Source organism: Cyprinus carpio, chromosome A11 (assembly GCF_018340385.1).
Source record: "Cyprinus carpio isolate SPL01 chromosome A11, ASM1834038v1, whole genome shotgun sequence".
In the NCBI taxonomy this organism is placed as follows: Eukaryota; Metazoa; Chordata; class Actinopteri; order Cypriniformes; family Cyprinidae; genus Cyprinus; species Cyprinus carpio.
In genome coordinates, this window is record NC_056582.1 from 13,725,874 (window position 1) to 13,748,596 (window position 22,723).

The following is a 22,723-nucleotide window of genomic DNA, read 5'->3' on the forward strand; positions in this document are numbered from 1 at the left end:
CATTAGAAGTTAAAATAAACAACACATTATTATATTCAATGCTATTTATTTTCAAATAAAATAATCACACTCAAAAAAAAGTTTTCATAAAAAAACGTCTTCGTGACAGATTTTTTTTTTAAACATACATATATAATTAACTGTAAATAAGCATCCTTTACTGTTCTTATAACTAACTAACCAACTGTGAACAGTGGATAATTTTCCTGAGGTAAATGCAATGTTAAGTGACATCTTTCACAATAGGGCTGGGCAATATGACGGTATATATCCTTGCCGCGAAATAAAGCACTATTGTTGGAGAATTTGCTATATTGTGTATTCTGCGATATGCAAATATATCTGCTTAGCACAGTACTGCTTAAATGTTATACACCTTTTGAGTCATTGTGTGGAGTAAACACAGTCGGTTAACATTTAAATAAATGTAAACCAATTAGGTGAAAACCAGATGTGTTTCAGTATATTGGACCTGTGCAGTCGGTCTTAAAAGGACAGCAGCCTTATTTACCTGCTGCTGTCTGTCATTATTAATGTTAATCATGTTTGATTGATACAGTGAAGACTATGCAGTGTTTTATTTTTACACATTATTCAATTTCTGTAATATATAGTACTACGTTAAATAAACCTAGCCTACTGTAGCTAAATAAATTAAAAGTTTATTTCATATTTATTTGTTCTGTTGTGCTTGTAATTTGCTTCTTTTTCTTAATTTTAATAACAAAAATAAAATAAAAATAGCTATATCGAGGTACATATTGTTATTGTGAAAAAATATCTCATACCATGAAATAAGATTTTGGTCATATCACCCACCCCTAGTTCACAAGCTGTTTTATTTGACATCTTTCTTTTGGTTGAAATGCTGAGATTATATGAGACATGATACATTTCGGTAAGTTGTACTGCATCTATACCTTTCTTATGTTCAAGTATATTTCATGCTATAAATTGTATTAAAGTGGAACAGACTTGCAGTCCACGCTGGTGATTGAACTTAAGCTTTTACAGTGATCTATCACGCCACATCTAAGACTGTCTAAACAACATTTTTTTGTTTGAATTTTGTGATAAAATTTACAGGATTTAAAAGCTGAGACTTTGTTTCTTATCAGAAGTCACAAAGCACAAAGGTCTTTGTGATAAATGGATTCGAGGCACATTACAGATAATGTTTTGTGCAGGGAAAATCATGGACCTAGCAATTATGTCTGGGCGGTATATCAAGTTTGCACGATATATCGATATATTTTTAAAAGGCTATATGGAAGGAGGCAATACCGCCTATATCGATATACAGTATAGTTTGATATGAGCACATCTGAATAATAGCAGTGGACATAGAGTGAACTTCTGTGGGGTAAGTGCATAATCCAATTTATCCTAAACATAAGACATACTTTATATTATGGGCTTTAAAATATCTGGTAAGATATAGTTAACATGTCTAGTTTAAAGCAGCTCGCCCCGTCAGATGCTCTGACAGACTCATGTGCTGTGCCAAACAGACAGAATGCAATAGAATATGAGCGGAATATGTGTCATATGTAGAATTTTAAACCTACAAGTAAGTGTATTTAATGATAGCAGATAGCAGTAATAGGGTAATCAATAATAAAATGCAATTAAGCTATGCTCTTGTTTATTTACTTTCATTTTTAGTTTAGTGAACTGAATTTCTGCATTAAAAAGCAGTATTTTTGTTTTTATATTTTAATGTTACAATGTAATGTGATTTTAGCCCCCTTTTTGCTCATAATCGATAGCATAGCCTACTTTCACTATATTTGTCTTCATTGCCTTTAATATGAACATTGTTTTATTGGACAAAATTGCACAGGATGTTAAAAAATAAAATAAATAAAATAAATAAATATATATATATATATATATATATATATATATATATATATATATATATATATATATATATATATAGGTTCCTTCTCAAAAAATTTAGCATATTGTGGAAGAAAGTTCATTATTTTCCATAATGTAATGATAAAAATTAAACTTTCATATATTTTAGATTCATTGCACACCAACTGAAATATTTCAGGTCTTTTTATTGTTTTAATACTGATGATTTTGGCATACCGCTCATGAAAACCCAAAATTCCTATCTCAAAAAATTAGCATATTTCATCTGACCAATAAAAGAAAAGTGTTTTTTAATACAAAAAAAATCCCACAGATTCTCTATGGGGGGTTCAGGTCAGGAGAGTGGGCAGGCCAATTGAGCACAGTAATACCATGGTCAGTAAACCATTTTACCAGTGGTTTTGGCACTGTGAGCAGGTGCCAGGTCGTGCTGAAAAAACGAAATCTTCATCTCCATAAAGCTTTTTCAGCAGATGGAAGCATGAAGTGCTCCAAAATCTCCTGATAGCTAGCTGCATTGACCCTGCCCTTGATAAAACACACAGTGGACCAACACCAGCAGCTGACATGGCACCCCAGACCATCACTGACTGTGGGTACTTGACACTGGACTTCAGGCATTTTGGCATTTCCTTCTCCCCAGTCTTCCTCCAGACTCTGGCACCTTGATTCTAATGACATGCAAAATTTGCTTTCATCCCAAAAAGATACACCACATAACAACACACCAAAAAAACACATAGAAACCAATTACAGCTGCAATTACAGTTGATTAATGCGTTAAAATAGAAAAAACAAAAACGGTGGCTTGAACTACAGTTGGTTCATGGGGTCAAATAGAACTTGCGTGAACGGTGCTGCGTTAATGCGTTATTATTGCTTTAACCTGGACAGAACTAAATAGGCTGATAGTACAGATAATTGTAGAATTTGTCGCCAACAGAAATCACTCAGCTGTATGCCCTCATACCGGCTGGACGAGTTGTTATGATTCTCCTCAGCTCTGACGTTTGAAATGGACACAGCAAAACAAGGGGTTTTAACAGAACAGTGTTTGAAGAAGCATGATTCACTGTAAAAAGCTGTGAACCTGAAAAATACACAAAGATCTTGTGCAATCAAAATGTTGTGTATAATTTTGTTAATTAAAGGGTTGCTTTTGCAATGTGAAAACAACAATTTGAGAAAAACATTTATTTAAAATGTACTGTATAAATGTGAAATAATATAGTTAACATCAGTAGTCCTATATATTTTGTTATTTAAAGTGTTGCTCTTGCAATATTAAAAAATAAATAAATAATGTATAAGTACTAAAAATAACTTAATAAATATTTTATTTAAAACAGTATAGGTAAAATCTATGTATTTAACAAGTTTGAATTTTGTGACATGAATCCCAGACTATCCCTGATGATAGAGAATGGTAGATCAACTACGAAGAAATGTTATTAGCTATTTATGTATTTGAGTCCTTATACGATAAATCAAAGCATAACAGAACTCACTGTAAATTTGTAGCATTGATGATTTGTGTGTTCCTTGACAAACAGCCCTCTCAAATTCATACATACAGTACATCTACTGCAGCGTGAGGAAAAATCCTGTCAGCTACATTCTGGCAGCCAGCACATTATACCGTGCTAAGTAGAGTGCAGTTGAAAAGACTGTGACAACACACCGGAGCAGTGCTGATAAAACAAGGATTTGAGTGTAGTCAGGTGGCAATCTGAGTCTTGTTTGGTGTAATTAAAAAAATTATCTGTTGAAAGCCCCTTTCTGTCTTTTTCAAACCTCTACAAACTTCCAAAGTGCCGTTCTCATCGCAATAGCACATCTGTGGTTAGCTTCTCCTGCAGTCATACCAGGAACTGTAGAACAGTGGCCTTTGCTGCAAATTTTCGTTATTTGGGTTCAGGAAAAATATGTGCAATTGCCATTACAGAACTGAGGGTGAGTTATGCTGCACAGTGAAGGAAACAATCCTGCACACTCAAAGCAGATGTGAGGACAGGATGGCGAACGGTGCAAAACAGCTGCTCCCCAGCACTCTCTTGTCAATTTAGTCACAAGACTATTGGATTCACGTACCTCTGTTTTATTAGACCTGGCTCTGAGCCGTGCATCAGCAGGTGACACATAAGGGCGAGGGAGCGGTGAATATGACGATAGATTTTAGTAGATTTTCAGGCTGTCAGAGGAATACAGTCAGAATAACTCAGAATTTGTTGCCAATTGAAAACACACAGCCTTGTCTCTGCACATTGGTTGGGTTGGGTAGGGCATATGTCATATGTATGTAAGCATACATATGACTAGCATATTGGCTGTTTATTAATACTTAAAAAGCATGTATAAATGCCTTATACTGCATGACCATATTTTAGATTCACTGATCCTACCCCATACCTAAACCTAACAACTATCTTAATAACTATTAATAAGCAGCAAATTAAGAGTTTACCAGTGCAAAAGTCAGAGTTAATAGTGAGAACTGAATGATTTTTTTTTTTTTTTTTTTTTTTTTGTAAGTCATCTGGATTTTCGTTTTTCATCAGGAGCTGAAAGGCCTCCGTCTCTCGTCTGGGTGTGGTTGCAGTAGGAGGATGAGGATTCTGTTGTGTCTGCTTTCTCTCAGCTCTCTGGCTCTGAGCTACGCATTGGGTAAGTATTATCTGATCTGATGTCTCCCATCATCTCATCTCATTCAAGATCCCATTTGCAAATATACTTAGTAAGTTTCGCTCAGCCCTTCCCCCATTAGTGAAACTTCGTTACCACTCACCCGTGGTTGTTGTTTTTTTCTGTATTCCCTCTGCTCCAGCATTTTCTTGTTGAAACATAATTGAAATGTACATTGTCACTTTGATCATGTCTGGGATGTGTGGTTTTGGGTTGGGGGGTTTCACAAATTCAGATTAATTATTTATTGTGTTATCTTAGTTCAGTGGGCAGAAGGGATTTGATTTACTTGAGAGGTGTTTTTGATGGCTGAAGTAATCCAGGCTCCATTAAACATTGATAAAAATGTGCTTTTGTCCATAGAGCTATTAACTTGGCAAATGGTACTCTAGTAAAAGTTGTACTAGTCTCACAGGCATAAAATCTGGTCCACTTTGCAGCAAATTCTGGCCAGGAGCCACCATCAGACCCACATAAGTGACCAAGCAAAATAATGCCCCAGCAATTTTGGTATGCAACTGCCTGCATACGAAACAATGAAGATGCAGAAATGTTTGTAGACTTTGTAATCAGAATTAAAGTTTATACAAAAATTATAAGTACCAAGTTATTTCACAGATATTTGATCTTCAGCAAATCTGTTCACTTCTTCAAATGTGCCTTCTTTTAAATCAGACTTTGTTTCAAGACAGACAGGTGCAGCCAGCCAATCAGAGTACAGTTTCTGCCCGGTGTTTCCTAGACCTGCATTGCTCATTGTTTGCTCATTTATTTAATAAAAAATACAGCAATATTGAACTTTGGACTTTTCTATTTTAATATATATTTTAAAATGTACTTTATTACTGTCATGGCAAAGCTGAATTTTTATAAGCCATTTATCCAGTCTTTAGTGTGACAAGATCCTTCAGAAGTCAATACAGTATGCTGATTTGGTGCTTAAGAAACATTTTTTTATTATTATCAATGTTGAAAACAATTGTGCTGCTTAATATTTTTGTGGAAACTGTACTAAATTTTTTTTTCTGGATTCTTTCAGTTGATAGAAGGTTCAAAACAACACAATTTATAATATTTTGTAACATTATAAATGCCTTTATTGTCTTTTATTCAATTTAATGAATGTAATTTCTTTCAAAAATCTCTAATGTGTAAACAGAAAAACATGGACAAGGAAAGGAACAAATGGTTTGAGATACAATTCTCATATTCATTGTCCAGGTTTGGATGTACAGTATCATCACAGGCATTGAGAAGGAGTTGGCTAACTAAACAATTACTGTTTCTCTAGTCTAGTACACAGAAGTAAATATACATAGAGACTTTAGTGGAAAAAAAGAACTTAAGTGGCAGTTTGGAGCTGTTTATCCCCATTACTGGAAGCAGCCAACACACCACTGAAATTCACTGTAATCTCAGAGCAGAAAACCTCCCGGGGAGCCGGCTCCCCTTCTCAACTCATCTCTCCTCCCCTGCCTCTCTCATATTGACCCAGATTCTTGTGGCTCTCACCAGAACGGCATACACGCACTGATTTGTACACATACATGAATATATATACACGCCTGTGCATGCAGAACCCCAGTGAATTCTAAATTACAAATTCAAAAATCAAACAAAAAGTCGGCACATACACGACACTGAAAAAAATTAATTATTAATCAGTATTTTTGTGTATTTTTATATTTTTACTGGAAAACAAGATGATATGCATAAGATAATAAAACTTATTTTTAGAGAATATATCTTGAATTTGCTTAATTTTTCTTCTCAAGAATTGTTTACTTGTTTAATCACTACATACCAATGGGGAAGAAAATTAAACTTAATTCAGTACAGTATATTCTCTTCAGTTCAGTATATCTACTCTTAAATTAGTGTGTCTTGTTTAAGAATGTTTAGATATTTTTACTGGAAAACACGACTAAAAAACAACAACTGATTAATACTGATTTTTTTTTTTACCGTATTCTTATCCATCACAAATTGCATTTTAATACACAGTCCATTAGAAACACCAATTTATATGAAAGTAGAAAAGCAAAATCCTAGTCACAGATGCACACACTGACACAAATACACACACGGTCCCATATAATCCAAACTCATTCTTGACCCAACTCGTAATGCATCATATGCGTTCGCGAGACTTTACGGTATTCAAACTCCCCTGTTCCCCTCTGTTCTGTCAAAATATCTGAGTGCATGCTATTATATCTGACAGCTTGTATCCCCTGCTGACTTTCCCCTGGGTGGAGTACACTCCCAATCTGAGTGCAAATACGCTGTAGTTGTTAGGCACGCACGACCCCCCCGTATCTGTCTGTTTTGCACAATACACTAGCTGTCAAAGGAGACAGTACAAAAGACCTGAGCATGACAAGACTACTGCAACTACATTACCTCACAGACACTTTACCATAACCTTGACTTTCATTTAGTGTGCTGTTGTCTAGTAGGTAATCATCTGGTTACCAGAAGGCTGTTGGTTCAAACCCTTTGATGAGTGATTCAGGGGGTCACCATGTTAAAATTAATGCATTAAGACTCTCATTAGATAAATAAATAACCATTTTTTGACTCAAAAGCATTTTGTGACAATCTTTATTGAAATGTTTCTCACAGACAGTAATGGTGGGCACATTTTTGTAGGTGGGGATGTGTGTGTGTCAGGTCACGACAGTGGGCCTGTGTTTGAGGAGCAGCCGTCTAGTCTGATTTACCCGGAGGGGATGCCAGAAGGCAAGGTGACCCTGAGCTGCCAGGCTCGCGCCATCCCTGCTACTATTTACCGGTACTCAGATCAGGTTTTTGGCACTTACACCTTATCGAGCAATACAGGACCTTAGTTTAATTGGTATGACCTATCCTTAAACACAAACATTGTTAAAAATATTTTTACAAAATATAAATGATTTAAAAAATGTAAACATCCCAAAAACAAGATAAGATAATTTCTGTAAGATAAATACACTACAGTTCAAATGTTTGGGGCCGGTAAGATTTTTGTAAAAAAATCTCTTATTTTTAATTTCGCATTTATTTGGTCAAAAATACAGTAAAATCATTAATACTGTGAAATATTATTGCAATTTAAAAAAACTGTTTTCTGTTTCTGTTTTAATTTCTCAATAAATATTTCTTCTTCTTATCAATATTGTAAAGTGCTGCCTTATGTTTTTGAGGAAACCACGATAATATTTTCAGGATTCTTTGATAGAAATCTTTTTTTAATATTATAAATGTATTTATTGTAATTTTGCTAAATTTGATGTATCCTTGCTGAATATATTAACTGACCCCAAACTTTTCAACAATAATGCAAGTCTTTAAGATAATAAGACTTTTCTAGTTATATACATTCATTTCACTAAAATTAGTTGTATTTATAATTAGAAAAACACTTTGTCATTGTGGCATGAAAAATAAACTTTTAGATACTGTATATTCTCTGAAAACATGTTTCAATATACAGTTTTGCTTCACAAGCATTTAAAAATTTAATTTAAAGGAGGTTAAACATAGTTTTACAGGAAAACTAGGCAAAAATGGAATCATTTGAAATACATAATGCATGTTGTCCCAATAAAAAGTAGACTACTTTTATCTAAACTAAATTAAATTAATCATTAATTATGCACTTTTTTGCAGTTAGAATCTGTTAAAGTTAGATCTTGTATGTGATTTCTCACAGGTGGCGTGTGAATGGCACTGAAATAGCATTTGCTGAGGATTCGCAATACACACAGGTCGCTGGAAACCTTGTGATCAATAACCCACAGAATGGGCGAGATGGTGGGTCGTACCAGTGTCTCGCCATCAACCGCTGTGGCACCATTGTTAGCCGAGTGGCTAACCTCAAATTTGGCTGTGAGTACAAACCAAACTATTTTGTTGTCAAAGTGTGAAAATTAGGCCTTTCTGAATAAAAGCAGCAGCAGCTGAAATCACACTCTACTGCTACGGATTAATGTTTGTTTGCATTCTAGACCTCCATGATTTCCCCCCTGAGAGTAGAAGCCCTCAGACGGTCCATGAGGGTACAGGAACCTTTCTTGCCTGCCAGCCACCAGCTCATTACCCAGGTATGCTTACACACAATCAGTTAGCAAAACATTTCACTCTGTATTTGACCTGATCATTATATCTATTTCCCCAAATGTTAATATCTTGCATTCATTTGCTGCCATCAGCTTTGTCCTACCGCTGGTTCATCAATGAGTTCCCCAACTTCATCCAGCCAGAGGCCGGCAGATGGTTTGTTTCTCAGGTGACGGGTAACTTATACCTTGCTAACGCAAAAGCCAATGACACAGGCAACTATTTCTGCTTCACCACCATCAACATGGACATCAGCACCAAAAGCATCTTCAGCAAAGCTGTCCAGCTTACTGTTTACCCTGATGGTTTGTTAGTTTCCCTCAAAATCAAGAAACAAGCTCAAGTACATACTGCTATCAAAATAATATTTTATATATATAAAAAATAGTAATCTTATATTTTGTTCTTACCCCCTTTGGTTCCACAGCAAACCCAAGGAAAGCCAGTCCAAATATCAGAGTGCGTTTTCCCGCTGAGACGTACGCATTAACGGGACAAACTGCACAGCTAGAATGCTTTGCCTATGGCAAGTAAGTCCCCCTTAGCTCCCCACTCCCCTTCAGAGATCACTTCTACATCGGTAGAACATAATCCATAACTCAGTCAGCTATAAAAATTGAACATTTTTTCTAGCAAAGCTCTTTACTTTCCTCCCAAAGTCCCATTCCTAAAATCCACTGGAGGAAAGTGGGTGGGATTTTACCACCTAAGGTCGGAGCAAGTGCAGAAGGACCCATCCTGATTATTCCTGAACTGAATTTTGATGACGAGGGCATGTATGAGTGTGAGGTTTACAACTCAGAAGGCCGTGAGACACATCAGGGACGCATCTCTGTGCAAGGTAAGATAACGACAGCACTAGAATGATATTTTCTACAAGATTTTCCTGTTGTTACCTTTGGTAGAAGTTTGATGTGACATAAAACTTTGTGTTGTTATTGTTAACTAAAATTATTTACAATTGTTTATTAGAGTAAAGCTGAAATAAAATAAAATATGCAACATAAAATACATAAGAATATTCATGAAAGTATGAGAAATAGACTGAAACCTATAAAATTTAACTGAAAAAGAAAAATCTGCTGGTTTGTATGTCTTCTGGCTCCCCAGCCCAGCCTGAGTGGCTTCAGGTCATGAGTGACTCTGAGGTGGAAATCAGTTCGGAGCTGCAGTGGAGCTGTGCTGCTGCAGGCAAACCAAGACCCACCATTCACTGGCTCCGTAACGGACAGCCCCTCATCACACAGGTCAGCCATATACGTGCACACACACACACATACACACACACACACACAAACACACACTTACACACACACACAACTGTAGCTGGATTGTCATCTGACAATGTGTGTGTTATCAGAAATAAACAGGACCTCTAGCTGTCAAGACTCAGACTAAACTCATATGCTTACTCAATTTTAGAAAACTATTCATGTCTTAGAGGCAGTGAGATGTGACAGTGAATAACCTGCTCATTATTTTTTTCAGCTGGAGGTAGATTGACAAGAGAAATGTTGTGTAGCCCTCTGCTGGTGTTAATGTGCATGTGCATTATGTCTCTTACAAAGTCTGACACTTACCTGTGTGCAGGACCGTGTGGAAGTGAATAACGGCCGACTGAGGATCAGTAACCTCGCCCTGGAGGATTCCGGGATGTATCAGTGTGTGGCCGAAAACAAACACGGCACCATTTACTCAAACGCTGAGCTCAGAGTTCAAGGTAAGCACAACTGAATCTGGACATGAAAATAAATCAGAATATCACTGCATAAACATTGACATGTTTCTATTGTTATCTACCTTAATGTACTTCATATCCCCGTCTGCCTACCCAGTCATGCCTGAACCCCAGTTATTGTATGATTATTTTTAAATCCTCTGTGTGGTTTCCTATCTCCCATCCTGTCACCCTATTTCAGTCCAGGCCCCAGACTTTAGGTTAAATCCAGTGCGGAGGCTGGTTCCTGCTGCACGTGGCGGACAGGTGAAAATGGAGTGTAAACCTCGGGCAGCTCCTAAACCAACTCTCTTCTGGAGCCGTGGCACAGAGCTACTCACCAATAGTACCAGGTAATCCAGTAATGAAAAATGGCCTTGTGAGTTTGTTTAAAGCTGTTTGGTGAGGTACGGGGAGCTGTTTACCTGTTTTGTAGATGCTTACAGTGATATCAAAAAGTCAATGTAATGAACTCTCTCCAGGATAACAGTCACTCCAGATGGGGTTCTGTGGATCTATAACATCAGTCGTTCTGATGAGGGAAAGTACACCTGCTTTGCAGAAAATTACCTTGGCAAAGCCAACAGCACAGGACACCTGTCTGTCAGAGGTAACAAAACCTAATTCTTTGTTTATCTAGTTTAAAGGTCTCAGGTTATCTGTTTAGCACTAAATATTGTAACAGCAGTGTGAGTGTTTACATGTAGTTTTACACAGATTACGCTTGAAAGTGTAAGATCACGTAAAACCCATAAACAAAAGTCATTAACGGTTAAGCACAAACTGGACTTTTCTCGACACACCTACAGACTTTTTAGCCTAGCTTGCTTTGCATGTAAACACCTTTATCAACTCTCTAGCTGTATGTTCATTGTGCACATATCTTCTGTTATGTTTCAGTTTCAAGCCTTAGTGCATTTTTGGCTTATTGATCTGCATGTAGTGTAAATCTCTAAAATGCTAATTTTAGTAGTCATCAGCATTTTATTGTGGGCGCAAATGCTTTGTGTATGAAATCTATGTATAAAATCAGTGTATCAAAGTTATGTTTTACACCTTGTTCTCTCAAACAGATGCCACAAAAATCACATTAGCACCCTCTAATGCTGATATCAATCAGGGTGAAAATGCCAGTCTGCAGTGCCATGCGTCACATGACCCTACAATGGATCTCACTTTCACCTGGTCCCTCAATGGAGTTCCGTTGGACCTAGAGGAACCAAATGGACACTATCGGCGTATGGAGGGGGTAAGCACTTGACGTGAAAGGGTGTTTAAAAAGCACAAACATTAATACATTAATTCTGTTATTTTACATTATCATTCAGTAAAAAATATAAAAATGTTTATTAAAGAAGTCTCTTATGCTCTCCAAGGTCATAAAGATTTGTCACTTTGCTGTGCCATAGCAACAGCATAGCAGTATGCTAAAAACAACTTGTCAACCTCACAACCACCCACAACACTCTAGCATGCAACCAAATACCACTTACACTTTCTTCAAAAAAAATGTGAAAATCTAGTTATGTTCTTAATATTTAAAATCAGCAAGATTAGTAAAACCATCTGAATTTGTATTCCAATAGCAGCAGGCTCCTCACACACTCTGAGATTAGCTTTAATAGGATTCACTTCAAAGTAAATCCCTTTTAGACATATTATATATAGTCAATTTTAAAATCCCAAATTTGAAACCTCGCCAGATTAAGCATGTAATAAAAAACATGATAATGCTCCTATGAAGTTGAAGTGGGCTAATACTCCTTTTTAATAAAGTTTACTTTTCTTTTCATTGTCATTTTATATAGAAAGAGACGATTGGTGACCTGGTGATAGTGAATGGACAGCTCAGTCACGCTGGCACATACACCTGCACGGCCCAGACGGTGGTGGACAGCGCGGTGGCCTCGGCCAAACTGGTCGTGAGGGGTGAGGGCTTCCATCTGGCTGAGCAATGACAGAGAACTTATTAAAGATTAGGTTACCAGCTTGCAGCCTTTGGCTGTTCCACAGCAGCGTTCTTGTGTTTTACCTCAGCTTGATCGTTTTTTTATACAGACTACTCTCAAAACTCAGCTCTGTGAGAATGAATGAAATGTAGAGTCATGAAATCTAAATTTAGTAGATCTGTATCCTTGGGGTTTGGGTCCCATAAGCCTGTTTGATACAGATTTTGTAAAGAAAGCAGCCCAGCCAAACCACTTTAATAATGTTTTTTGCTGTGTGTGCTTGAATATGAATGTATGGGGAAAAATATGAACTTATGAAAAAAAAAAAAACTCTTGTAGATTCTTCATAAAGTCGATGGTTTCTCTCTTTACAGGCCCACCAGGACCTCCTGGAGGTTTAGTGGTGACTAATGTTGATGACACATCGGTTGAGTTGAGATGGAGCCATGGATATGACAACCACAGTCCTATTGGCAAGTATGTCATCCTGGGCAGATCCTCACAGACTCACGACTGGAAGAGGATGAGGACAGGTGAGGTTATGCTTCATTTTGGTGTCATACAAACACAACTTCCCGCATAATGCTAGAATTAACATTCTTGCATCAATATTATTACGAATATGCTTATAATGAAAAGTATTGAAAATAATGAATATATATATATATATATATTATAGCAGGGTTTCTATAATGTTTTTGTATTCATAACCCTGAATTTGTTCACAGTCCCCCGTTTGCATAAAGCTAATGAAGCATCTTAAATTAAACATTGTAAATGAAACATTTAAATCACTCTTGCTACATTGTTAATCAACTTTGCAATCTTGCATTCTAAGCATAAGCTTTTTTATATTAGTGGAATATTTTTGATTATTTATAATATATTATAATAAATGTCATTTTTAATGTATAATATGTAATTTTTCATTTAATAATGTTTTAAGAATTCATAATGTACCCCAGCCCTTGCTATTTGAGAAAAGGCACCCAGGACCTAAGGTTTGAGAAATCTATATGTATGAGAGCAGTGGTTACCAAATGTTTTGCAGCGTTCACCCCTTTCTATCGTTTGACATGTGTCAGGCACCCCCACCACCTTACTCCGGTTAAACACCACATTTTTAACTGCAATAACTAAATACAAATATTCACTGTATACAGGGCTTGACATTAACTATTTTGCTCACCAGCCACTGTGGCTAGTGCTTTTCCAAAATTACTATCCACTCAGTATCTTCACTGGCCACAATTTTGTTGCTGGAAAATTACATTAAACACAAAAAAAACATATAAACAATAAAATATTAATAAACTCACTTAAAATACAATTACACCCTATATAAATTACAAATAAGATGAAATCCATAAAAACCACACAACAAACATCATATAAAATTCTTACATTTTATTAATAATTTTACTTAATATATGACACTATAGGGCTGTTACCAAGCAAATTAAATCAGTAATAACAAAAAATTAATAATTCTTGCCATTTTTCGGTGCTACCCTAGTTAGATGTTTTAATCAGGTCAGTTGTCTGGTCGAGCAAGTAAAATTCCCTTTCACGTGCCCCTTCAAAAAATCCACTTGTCCCAGACAGGCATTAATGGCAAGCTCTGTTACTGTATATAAAATTCATCCCACTAAAGTAGCTAGAGGCAGTGACCGTGTTACCTGCCACTGATGAAGTCGACCCGCATTTGGAAGGTTGGTGAGTGGTGTTAAGCCCTGACTGTATATTACAAGACATTAAAATTTCAGTTATAAATAAAAAAGTACGGTGCCCGGGACATGGTCGGTTCACTTAGTTTTGTCGTGGCCACGACATAATAACTTGTGGAAACGTGATAATATGTCGTGGCCACGAGATATTAATTTGTGAAAACATCATATTAACTCGTGGAAACGTGATATTATGTCGTGACCATAAGATCATTTTGTCGAGGTAATTACATATTTCTCGTGGCCATGACTTCTCATGTTGAGGGAACGATGAGTTTAATGCGTAAACAAACCTGTGTGAGCATAGCAACCCTGGATTATCAGAGATGGATTAATTAATATTTTATTTTGAATTAAGAAATTATTATATTATTTATTATAGAAATTATTTCATAATTTATTATATTAACCATAGGCCTTGGCTGTACTCGGCTGTATTACGTGCGATATTCAGCATTCAAATTAAGTTTATCATGAATAAATGTTACATAAAGTGCATAATATAAATCATGACTAAAACAAAATTAACCTAACCCATCATACCAACAATAACTGTATATTATTATTATTATTATTAGCTTAATATCTGTATATTATTATTATTATTATTAGCCTATTATTATTGGTTATATTTTTATATTCATTTATATTAATTTTTTCCCTTCTTTTCGATCTCTTTACTTAACGTTCTGAATACTTTTGTAAATAATAGCCTACTGTAAATGCTCAACATTCCAGTAAAGCTTTAATTTTTTTAATTTAACAGTTTAAATTTAACATATAATTCATTTTATTTAGGCTAATTAATAGACCATAATTATAAATACTACAGTGTTTCGTTGAGGAATTAATCATTCACGTAGATTCATTTGTAAATGAAAACACAACACGCTCATTTATCATTTATCTGACAATTATGCTAATAAAGTTTTGACTTTATGATTGCATTTACGCCATGTGTGATAAAAAATGAATCTACAAATGAATCTACGTGAATGATTAATTCCTCAACGAAACACTATAGTATTTATAATTATGGTCTATTAATTAGCCGAAATAAAATGAAATATATGTTAAATTTAAACTGCATTGCAGCAAAAAATCCTATTTTCTATTATGCACTTTATGTAACATTTATTCATGATAAACTTCATTTGAATGCTGACTATGGCACGTAATACAGCCCGGAAACCAAGGCCTATGGTTAATATAATTATTTAATAATGAAATAATTTCTATGATAAATAATATAATAATTTCTCAATTCAAAATAAAATATTAATGAATCCAACTCTGATAATCCAGGCAGGTTTGTTTACGCATTAAATTGAAGAAATGGATGGCGTTCCCTCAACACAGCGTCTCGAGGCCACGACATAAGGATGTAATTACCTCGACAAAATGATCTCGTGGTCACGACATAATATCACGCTCCCACTAGTCATTATGTCATGGCCACGACAAAACTAAGTGAACTGAACATGTCACCTTATGGGCACCGTAAAAAAGAATATTACTTCCTATATTTTGTTTTGTGAGGTGGATGGACATGCATGTTTGCACACAGATCAAAATCAGTTTGGGAACTGCTGTATTAGAGCATCATACATTATGTTATTCTCAATGATTCAAAATGTACCTCTCATGGGTTCCTTCAGACCCTGCGAACATAGAAGGAAATGCTGAGTCTGCACGTGTGATAGATCTTCGACCCTGGATGGATTATGAATTCCAGGTCATTGCCAGTAACATTTTGGGTAGTGGAGAACCAAGCATGGCCTCCCAGTCTGTACGAACCAAGCAAGCAGGTCAGAACCATTACAAAGTTGTAAGTGTTGAAGACAAATAAAACCAAATGAAAATCAAATTGCCATAAAATATAAGTGTGGTTGCACATAGAAATATGTTTGGTTAATAGTAGATTTTTCCCCCTTTATATAAGCGTGTTATTATTTTGCCTTATAGCACCCACTGTGGCTCCCAGCGGACTTGGCGGAGGTGGAGGAAACCGTAATGAACTTATCATTACATGGACTGTAAGTGCCATGTACCTCTATTGATTTAATTGCATATTAGATTTGCCTTATTCCTTTTAATCAGTATATAGATTTGCTTACAGATGGGCGATCAATGTGTCGTTATTTCTCAACCTTCACTTTCTGTTACATAATGAGACAAAAAAAACTTTTTATCCTGGTATGAACTGCAGCCCATGGCCAGGGAGTATCAGAATGGAGATGGCTTTGGTTATATCCTGGCATTCAGAAAGCAAGGCATGCCAACATGGACGGTGGTGAGGGTGCCACACGTGGAGTCATCACGATATGTCTACAGCAATGAGAGTCTGTCAGCCTACTGCCCTTTTGAGGTCAGAATCAAGGCCTACAACAAGAAAGGAGAAGGTCCCTTCAGCCAGATTGCTGTGGTGCATTCTGCAGAAGAGGGTGAGAAACATTATGAAAGATTATAATTTTCATTATATTCTGATTAGACATTTTTTAACCACTAGAGGGAAGACAGTGGAGAAACTCCAGAGGGATTGTGACTTTTATGACTTTTTATTTGACATGAAAATTTTACCAGCCATCTAAAATGAAATAAAAAGATGAAATGATAAACAAATGTATTGTGTTACCTCTTTAATCCCTCATTCTTCTTAACTGACATTGATCTTTATGTTTTCCGGTCTACCTTAGAACCTACCATATCCCCAAGAAGGATTAATGCCACTGCCTTGACAGCTTTTGAGATTCAGGTGTCCTGGGACCCCATTCAACATTTGATCATAAATGGAGTTCTTCGGGGTTACGAGGTCAGGCCCATTCTTCTTTTAATATCTGTTACGTCTCTTTTTGTATTTGCTATGTGGATTGATAAATGTGAATGGCATGACAGAGTTGATGGTTGTTTTGTTGACCATTCTGGGTCATTGTTGGCCACTGAGGATATGTGAGCTTTGCCCCGTTGGATGATGAACTAATATAGGGGCTGTTATCTCATTAGTTCATTTTTATAAACAGAATGTCTAGATCATATCAAGGAACACGGAACACATTATTTAGATAAGGCGCCTCCTTTTAGATAAAACCATGCTTTAAAATTAATTGGTATCAAAGGGTGTTTATTGCAGATTGTATTTAATTGAATATGCTAAAACAATTCATAATTTTGTGTCTTTCAGAAGCAAAAAAAAAATCCATTATTTGTTTACCCATTTTTATTTGAATGGTAACACTTTAGTTTAGGGACCACTATTAACTAGTTGCTTATTATAATAGTATATTGGCTGTTTATTAGTACTTATAAAGCACATATTACTAACTATTAGCAAGCAGCAAATTAGCAGTTTATTGAGGCAAAAGTCATAGTTCGTAGTTAGTGAATATTGAGAATTTGAACTTAAAATGAAGTGTGAACATTTTAATTTTTCTCAATACAGAGTTCACATTCTGGTTGTTTTCAGAATGAACAAGCTGTCCTCTTGTTTCAGATTCGTTATTGGCGACAACATGAACGTGAGGCAGCTGCGGACCGAGTAAGAACGGCAGGGCTGGAGAACACGGCACGAGTCACTGGTCTGAGGCCTAACACTCTCTATCACGTCACCATATTGGCCTACAACAGTGCAGGCACTGGGCCACCCTCCCCAAGAACCACTGTCATCACCAAGAAACCTCGTAAGACCTCATTTTCGGGCTCAGGGAGTGCTGGTAGCCTAGCTAAAAAGTGATTTACATGAGCAAAACATGCTTCTTGCAATTCTAGAATAATTTTCCCACCAATCCTCACCCAAACTCCTACTCCAAATGATCACATGATCAAACTTTACTGTTAAAAGGTGATTGAAAGAATGTCAGTGGTTTTTAACGTTGAAAAAAAAATGCTGAAACAATGTTCAAAGAATGTTTAATGTAAAAAGGTTAACAAAAAACATAAATGATTGCTGAACTTTTAAAAATCTGCATGAAAAAGATACAGATTGATATCAACATTGATTCAATTCGCAAAATTTAAAATTGAACCTCGATCCATGACATTGATTCACCTATGGGAAAAAAACATTGAAATGCCAGCTGGGTACTCTTTGAATCAGAGAGCAGTTTTTGGTTGATAAGAATGTTGTTACATGAAACAACAAAGGCTGATTTATGTCCAACTTGCGTTAGTTGGTAGCCTAAGGGCGGAAGAGTTGAGAGATATAAAAGATCTTGTTGCGTCATCACATTGTCATGATATTTTACAAGATAACTTTGTGATAACTTTTATTTCAATTGCTTTGGGTAAAGATTTTCTAACAAAAAAAAAAATAATTTCAATCCACCATCTTTGCTGTTGGTTCAAAACCACTTACATTCATTTTCATTCTCCTTCATGGAAAAAATAAACTGTTTCTTGATGTGTACAAATAGGTTATATACTTATGTAAATTATGTACCTACTTATAACATTTATAATATTGTAACATTAATGTACATACTTTTGATTTTGCTACTAAATATAACTAGAACATTCTGTCACTTCCATTACAGTTCAAATGCCACCAACAGTCTTACATGCACATTCGCAATTCCTGTCTTTGTCACTGAGAATGGTGTGAAGGCCAGTGTACTTTGTGGACTTACCTTTGCTTGTATCTTCATTACTAGCCCCCAGCCGTCCTCCAGGTAACATCTCATGGAAGGTTGATGGTTCTTGGGTTACTGTGAGGTGGGATCATGTTAAATCCATGGACAATGAGTCTACTGTTCTCGGTTACAAAGTGAGTGACACACTCTGCCACCCAACACTACGGCTGTCTCTTAAGATGTGTGTTTGTGTTGGATTAACTATTCCCATCTGTATGTCACCAGAATATTTGCTTAGATTCAGTCATTTAAGTCAAAGATATCATATCTTTTCATACCTCTGAGGTAAGACTTTAATAAATGAGCGGCCTAATGTCGTGTGAGAAGAGAACATGTGTCGTCCCTTATGGAAAACCAGGCCAACGACCTTCTGAGCCCGTTAACAGTGAATAAACATTTTAACCAGTTGTTTATATCTCATATCTGACCTGCTATAGGATCAAGGTCATCTTTTGTCAAGATGGCTATCAAGATAACATATGCTGATTCTCAGAAACAGATAAAATGCACGGTGATAAAATGCAAGTTGCTTTCAAAACACGTCTGCCAAATTTCATTAGGGATTTCTGAACTTGTTTTAGTTCATTTTTTTAAGTAAAAATTTCAAAAGAATTTAACAACACATTTGTATGGTCACTGTTCTGTGTGAAATTGGTTAATGGTCAAATGTAGGTAAACAAATATTATAAAATTATAATATTTATAATAATAATATCGGAATAATAATAATAATATTTTATTTGTATTTGTTTCATATTTGTATTTTTTATTTTGTAAAATATATTTGTTAATCTTTATAGTATGTTCAAAACCGCTGTAGTTTCCTCACAAACCACAGTTCGGGAAACCCTCCAGGACAAAAAAAAATTGACAAAGTAACATCTGTCAGAAAATCACCTGTAAAGTTATGTATATGTAACGATGAGGGTCGTGTAGGCAGGGTAGGATCCAAATGCAGCTTTATTGTATCAGTGTAGTCAAACACAGGCAAGGGTCAATCACCAGCGAACAGTAACAGGAGGGCAAGACAAAAGAGTAATCCAAACACAGGCAGTGAGTCAAAACATTGGAACAGACTAAACTAGAATGCAAAGAAACACTAGGTAAGTAGCAGTAGCAAACAATACTTCGCAGTGAGTGTGTATGAGAAAGCAGCATTTATAGTGCTCCTGATGGAGAACAGGTGTGCGTGTAATTAGTTCCAGATACAGGGCTTGTGGGAAATGTAGTCCATAGTGAGAACTGACTGGTTTTGTCAACTTTTCTGCATACATACAGTATATCCCGCATACATAAATTAATTGTGTAGTAGGGCGATAATGTAATTTTTAACACAAATGTATTCTCTATTAATTGTGTAGGTCCTTTACAAACATGAAGGGCAGTCTGCTTTGAAAATACTGGACAAAAGCAAGAACTCCGTAATTCTGCCGTTACCCAAGGACAATGGTTATGTGGTTCTGGAAGTCCGCTCTTGGGGAGATGGAGGAGATGGAGCAGCCCATGAGACCATAGTGTCTCGAGACTCAGGTATGTGCTACTAAAAGTAGCTAGGAGTACTGGTTTTAGAAAAGTAACTAAAGAACCAGTGTTTAAGTGCTAAATGTTGTCTCTGAATATCTGTGTGTTTGATCCACAGGCACTGGAATGATGGTCCAGAAGAGCGCTGGCACTTCTGGATCCTTCTGCACATCTGTTCTGGCGTTCACTGCACTCGTTCTCATTGGCTCATCGGGACTGTGATGTTAGCCACTGATGAGGCATTTCTTATTAACATCATAGAGAATTGAACAGGTTTTCCTCAGAATGGGCAGGGCTGTGGGTGGTGGGGGTTTTTGATGAGGGACTTTGGAATGGATGCTTGGGGTGTAAAGTTTTGGAAATCTGGAGTGGAAGATTCTTTTGTATAAAAAGGCTTTTTTACAAGGATGACTGGTCAAAGAGAGTCATTGTGGGAGATTTTTTGATCGTTATCATTTTAGACGCTTGCCTTACGGAAACTCAAACTTGAGCGGTGGTCATGTCAGCATTTGGTTGTAGTTTCTAAAATTCAGCAACAGCTCTGACTTGTTGATTTGGTGTAAATACACATGGATGTATTGGTGACATTTCCATAATGGATAAAACAAAACTTTTTTTAATACTTTGTTGCTACTTCATGGCAGCATGTGGACTGCAGAATGATCCAAATGAATGTTTACCTTTTTTATTTAATCTTTTAGTTTTTTCATGATAATGTAATTAGAAGCAAAAGCAGATCATGATTTTTATTAACAGTGTTTTGTATCTGTGTTGAATGATTTTAACATTCTGCCTCCCTCAGTGTTCTAGTTTTTAAAGATGAAAGGTCTCAGGAAAGCAGCGGTACAACAGAAGGTGATTCTTGTGTGGTTGTTGAAGTGGGCTTGGCTTGCCAACGTTTTATTACACTATTATCTTCTCATTATCTCATTCTCTCATTATCTCATTATTATTGCTTTGTCTTTTTTTCCTCATGGATTACATGAAATTGTCTCCCATGGGTTGTTACTTTCTTTCTTGGCACACTACAAGAGCGAGACACTGGACATTGAACAATACTGAAGATAACATTCATGCACAAATAAGTTAATCATTATCCTATAATATCATCATTTATTATGAGGTATAGTTTTCTTTCAAGGACTGACTCATGGTCCAGTCTTTGGAAACTTTCCCTAAATGTGTACACCTTATCATACTTTAAGTGACAAGGGCCATTTGGCTGAAAGAATTAGGAGACATGTTTTTTGGATGGCTACCATAAGATTGTGAGGGTTCTGGGGCTCTCGCATCACGCTGTCTGCTTGGAGGGCCCTAACAGGCCCCAGGACACTTGTCCTGGACAAAAGCCTAAACCTGCCATTTGTGGTTTAAAAACAATTATAGATTTAAAAAAAAATAGATATATTTTTGTTATCCTTTTAATTTTTTTTTTTATGTTATTATTTTATTTATGAGGACAAAATTAAACATTTCAGAGATGCTCTGCTGTGCTTTTTACATATTGTTTCTCAGAACTATGACATCAACTAATGAAATGCAAACTGAAATTGCACTTTCAGTGTAGCAGGTGAAATCTGACAGTATTCATTTGATGTGCACGCAGACTTTTTGCATCGGATTTCAGTCTGACACTCGTACCTTCAGATCAAAATGAATTTTTGAACATTTATTTTCTCTTCCCCGCATTGCTTTTCATTTGTGCCTGTTCGATGGGATGATTTCATTGGAATTATTTATTTTTTCTATTTAATGTTTGTATTTAATGTTTAATTTTCTATTTAACCTACTGTTCTTATCAAGTTCTTACTGTAAATATATCGCATTTTTTTGTGAGGAGTGCTTGATTGTTTGAGTTCCTTAAAATTATATCCAGTAATTTCATATTTTGTCATAGGGATGTTAACTGTAAATTACATTTCGTGATCACTCAGTGGCATTTAAAACAGTGTTAGCCAAAAACACATAACAGCATCATCAGTAGCTCTTTAGTGGTTCTAGTCCCAAACCCTAGTAGCAGTCAAGTAAATGTTACACTTTCTAAATGTAGAAGCACTCATAAGTCATATTAGGACTACAAAACCAAAACTAGTGTCCTCTTGTCCTTGCATTACATTTTTAGTGCACTATATATAATTCCACAACTTTCATTTCTCTAATCATTTATTTAATTCTGCAGTTGTTCAGCTGTGTCACATTGTCTAGTTTGCCCTCTTGTGTTGAATCAGGGCTTCGTCAGTCACAACTCAACACCGATAGCCGCTAACAGCTTTCCGAAGTGGCTGTATGTACGTTTGCAGGAATCGAATGGCACACTAGTAGTTTCACTCTGAAGGGCACTCAGGTTGTGATGTCAAGTTGTCTCTTCGAAATACCATGTACCCCAATTGTTGTAAGGGTTGAGCCTGTCCACTGTGGACTGAATGTGAATAACGCAGCACTTGTAAATATTCTTCAATAAAAAAATTAATAAAAAACATTTCAACTGTATTTGAAACTATGTTCAGTTGTCAGTGA

At 36.1% G+C, this 22,723-nt stretch overlaps 1 protein-coding gene across 1 annotated transcript in view; it reads left to right on the forward strand.

Moving 5' to 3' along the window:
• The window catches only part of cntn2 (contactin 2), a 35,164-nt gene extending 12,463 nt beyond the window's left edge, over nucleotides 1-22,701 (forward strand). Inside the window, exons 2-23 of the mRNA XM_042766343.1 lie at nucleotides 4,443-4,548; nucleotides 7,219-7,360; nucleotides 8,261-8,436; nucleotides 8,556-8,651; nucleotides 8,760-8,972; nucleotides 9,095-9,197; nucleotides 9,327-9,508; nucleotides 9,778-9,914; nucleotides 10,258-10,387; nucleotides 10,587-10,737; nucleotides 10,867-10,994; nucleotides 11,458-11,633; nucleotides 12,193-12,313; nucleotides 12,708-12,866; nucleotides 15,719-15,868; nucleotides 16,026-16,096; nucleotides 16,270-16,504; nucleotides 16,757-16,872; nucleotides 17,551-17,737; nucleotides 18,707-18,819; nucleotides 20,047-20,215; nucleotides 20,325-22,701. Coding sequence (XP_042622277.1) covers nucleotides 4,491-4,548; nucleotides 7,219-7,360; nucleotides 8,261-8,436; nucleotides 8,556-8,651; nucleotides 8,760-8,972; nucleotides 9,095-9,197; nucleotides 9,327-9,508; nucleotides 9,778-9,914; nucleotides 10,258-10,387; nucleotides 10,587-10,737; nucleotides 10,867-10,994; nucleotides 11,458-11,633; nucleotides 12,193-12,313; nucleotides 12,708-12,866; nucleotides 15,719-15,868; nucleotides 16,026-16,096; nucleotides 16,270-16,504; nucleotides 16,757-16,872; nucleotides 17,551-17,737; nucleotides 18,707-18,819; nucleotides 20,047-20,215; nucleotides 20,325-20,428 — 3,117 coding nt within the window. The 5' untranslated portion in view covers nucleotides 4,443-4,490 and the 3' untranslated portion in view covers nucleotides 20,429-22,701. The remainder of the gene's footprint in view (nucleotides 1-4,442; nucleotides 4,549-7,218; nucleotides 7,361-8,260; nucleotides 8,437-8,555; nucleotides 8,652-8,759; nucleotides 8,973-9,094; nucleotides 9,198-9,326; nucleotides 9,509-9,777; nucleotides 9,915-10,257; nucleotides 10,388-10,586; nucleotides 10,738-10,866; nucleotides 10,995-11,457; nucleotides 11,634-12,192; nucleotides 12,314-12,707; nucleotides 12,867-15,718; nucleotides 15,869-16,025; nucleotides 16,097-16,269; nucleotides 16,505-16,756; nucleotides 16,873-17,550; nucleotides 17,738-18,706; nucleotides 18,820-20,046; nucleotides 20,216-20,324) is intronic.
• Nucleotides 22,702-22,723: the final 22 nt, after the last annotated feature.